This window comes from Otolemur garnettii, unplaced genomic scaffold (assembly GCF_000181295.1).
Source record: "Otolemur garnettii isolate 467f Iridium unplaced genomic scaffold, OtoGar3 scaffold00056, whole genome shotgun sequence".
In the NCBI taxonomy this organism is placed as follows: Eukaryota; Metazoa; Chordata; class Mammalia; order Primates; family Galagidae; genus Otolemur; species Otolemur garnettii.
Window position 1 is genome coordinate 9,035,970 of NW_003852451.1, and position 3,620 is coordinate 9,039,589.

At 41.5% G+C, this 3,620-nt stretch overlaps 1 protein-coding gene across 1 annotated transcript in view; it reads right to left on the reverse strand.

Annotated features, from left to right (window-relative positions):
• SNX9 (sorting nexin 9) overlaps window positions 1–3,620 on the reverse strand; it is a 114,840-nt gene that overhangs the window by 36,994 nt on the left and 74,226 nt on the right. The window contains exon 7 of the mRNA XM_012806739.2: window positions 2,735–2,819. Coding sequence (XP_012662193.1) covers window positions 2,735–2,819 — 85 coding nt within the window. The remainder of the gene's footprint in view (window positions 1–2,734; window positions 2,820–3,620) is intronic.

Consider the following 3,620-nt stretch of genomic DNA (forward strand, 5'->3'; position numbering starts at 1 on the left):
AAATGACTAATCTGGTTACAGAGTGATAGCCATTGTTTTACTACTAGGAGGTGGGTGCTACGTCTCAAAAGAACCAGGCTCTTTTCTCTTGGGGTTGCTTGTACTTTATAAGCACGAGGGCTGGGTCACTTCCTGTCCCCAGGTACAAGGGGGGCAAGGCTTGCCCAAAGAAGCACCTCCATTTCCACTGGCCTTCTTTTTAATCTGTGACTAGGGGATAAAATTTCAAAAATTCAAGTGAGACTAACTAGGCTTATACCAGATTACAGGATTTCTAACCAGTGGCAGGAGATGAGGTAAGGAAACCAATTAAGTTCTATGTGGCGGTACAGACAACTTGCAAGTTTTGAGCCTACGGACCATTTCCAGCAGATACAGCTTGCTAACAACAGGTCTGTTGCCCCAAACCTGGCTATTCTCCTTGTTTAAAACCTCATGCAGGGCCATGGAGGCAGCTGCAGAGCAGCCTGGATGCTGGAGCTCACGCATAGGCTCGGGGAAGCACTTCCTGAGTTGCCAATAGTTCTGGTTCACTGTTCACTTCATAAACTCTGACCACAGTTATGGATTTCAGAGATCCACACTGAGGACAGTAGAGCTGGTCAAAGAACAGACCTAAGAGCAACAGGAGACCTCATTATATTGAGAATATGTCGTCTTCTTGGATTGGAATGGGGAAATAATTTATTATAAACACAACTCAGAAATAAGGGGAAAAACAAATGTGTTCTATAAATGGAACACTATTTCTAGAAGAGATATTCATGAAAAGTGGAAACTTATAAAAACAGGTATTATTGCAGTGAGAAGAAGTACAGTAAGAAAGTGAAAGGAAAATGAGAAAAACCATGCAGACTGGGCAGAGGAGGAGAGATTTGTCTGGGCTGAGATCTCAATGACAAGGCCAGACAGATTTAAAAAGGAAACATGAGGTATTCGAATTCTTCATAGAGGTGGAAGAGATACAAAGTGGGCTGGGTTATGACAATGCACAGGTTATTAGGCCAGGAAGGTGACTGAGGACCCGAGTTGTTTAAAAAGACTACAGAGAAGAACTCTGAGAACAATCACGATGCCCGAGAGGGAGCCCAGAGCCAGGAAACTCTCATAAAGCTGCAGAGCAGGACTTTACAGGATGACCTCAGCACCGGGACCAAAGTGGAGACCGATCAACCAGGGCCCAATATCCACAGGACATATTTTGTCACTCGGTATGTCTGCTGCACTTTTAAAGCAGAGAACAAGTCTCCATCTCTCTTGGCTCCGGAAGGCTTAGAGGCTTCCCTCATTTTCTTTCCCATGCAGCCCAGTTCCACCCAAACTTGGGGGACAGCAGAGAGGCTGGGACCTTTGGCTCTGTGCCACCATGTCATGCTTGTGACAATGTCTCCTTGAAGACTCTGGGGGCTGGGCCATGGGCTCTTAATTCTATGGAGTTTTAAGTTTAAGGAAAAAAAAATTCATGTTCTGTATTTAAAAGATCCTGAGAAAACAAAAAAATTAAAATCTATAACAATTCAAATGATAATTACTTCAAGTTTGTTTTGAGGGTAAGAGGTTAAAAGGGGTCTTGGTTACAGCATTTTAGTCTGGAGGTTTCCACATTTCAAGGTTTTCAAAGATGTGAGGACAAGTAACTTAAGAATTTAACTTCATTCCTGCATCTTTACCAAGCCTCCCAGGACCCAAAGATTACAGAGGAAGACCAGACAGTTCCTTGTGTGAGTCCATGGTGGTACACTCAGGCTCACCCTACCCTTCCCCCAATATTACAGGTAAGGAGTTAAGTCAGTAGGGTCAGCAGGAATTTCATTTGGGAATATACAGCTAGATATCACCTAGATAGAAAATCTATCAGCAGCCAAAACACAGGCTGAAAACAAAGGGCCGTGCTATGTAATCAAGTTACTCTAAACAGGTATTTTTTTTTTTTTTTTTTTTTTTTTGAGACGGAGCCTCAAGCCATCCCCCTGGGTAGAGTGCCATGGCATCACGCTCACAGCAACCTCCAACTCCTGGGCTCAAGCGAGTCTCCTGCCTCAGCCTCCCAAGTAGCTGGGACTACAGGCGCCCGCCACAACGCCTGGCCATTTTTTGGTTGCAGCCATCATTGTTGTTTGGCAGGCCCAGGCTGGGGATTCGAACCCGCCACCTTAGGTGTATGTGGCTGGCGCCTTAGCCTCTTGAGCCACAGGTGCCTAGCCTAAACAGGTATTTTTAATGATGGTAGTAATTTCTAGCTTTTATTAATATTTGGTATCTCCTTATCTTGACCTGGCAGCCGATATACTGGAAGAAACACTAATTAACATCAACATATTGGAAAAGGAACCTAATTCTGATAACATGCATGTACTCTGCCAGGGAAGAAAGATAAAAGTGTAAATTCAGTTTATTAGCGAAACATACAGAACTGGTAAAAAAAACCCCAGCATGCAAATTATACTTTAACATATTACATAAAAGAAAAAAAATTTAAGACAATATGTATTATGAGAGTTTTGTTCAATACTAAAAATGTAAAACATAATGAATATCTGAACAGTCCAAGAGGCATTATTTTATGCTAATTATCTTTAGCATTCCTCCAATACTAACATATCCTATTAGTTATTTGGGGCATTAAATGTATTTAAAAGTACTTTCCAAAGACTAATAACTGTCTTGGCTTTAAGGTACCATATTATAAGAGAGCTTAATGAGAAACACAGCAAACAGAAATAAACAAACTTACAATGATGGGAATTTTCTCTTTGGGTTTTGCCAGTTGCTTGGCCAACAAATACTGTTCCGTTCCGGGTTTTGCAAATCCAGGAAATCTAATCATGAAGATAAATGCTCGTGAGTGTTATGTCTATGAGAATTCTACAACTCTCATCCACGTTTACTTAATACGCCAGTTTTAACCTTGTTCTGTCTTTCAGAGTAGGAAACTGTGGTAAATGAAACTAACACAATCAGATTGCTCACTGGCCAATTAGTCACTTAATTCAGCTTGATCTGGTGAAGAGAATAGTCTGACTCCAAAAGGTGTGATATTTATAGGTACTCTATTTGCTTAACTGGGTCTAAAACATTCTATCCCCCAACAAAGAGTGAAGGGCACACTTAAAAAATGTTCTCCAGTTCACAGGGCCAGTTATGTAATAAGCACACGAATCTCAACTGGCCATAGGGGCCACAGCTACATCCAAATTAAAGTTTCCTGTAAACATTCTCTCTCTGAAGGTTACAATTATCCCTAAGAAGCTGCTACTGTTCTTAAGCATTTGTGCCATTTTCTTCTGAAAGTGCCTTCAGAAACAGTTTGACATTGAGAAAACTCTCCTTTCTAAGTGATCCAAAGCATAAGAAATTTGGCTACTGGTGTGTATGGGGGGTCACTTTAGACCCCAAAACATAAATTTGGCTACTTCCAGAAATCAAATCTACATCCAAAGGACATTTCTATGATTGGAGGACAGCTAGAACAAATGCGTGGCTACCCAAAGTGCTACTTTTGAAAAAGACAAGATTAATTTGGGTTCTAGAATATTTAAAAAAAAAATAAACAGGCTCGGCGCCTATAGCTCAACCGGCTAAGGCGCCAGCCACGTACACCTAAGGTGGCGGGTTCGAAT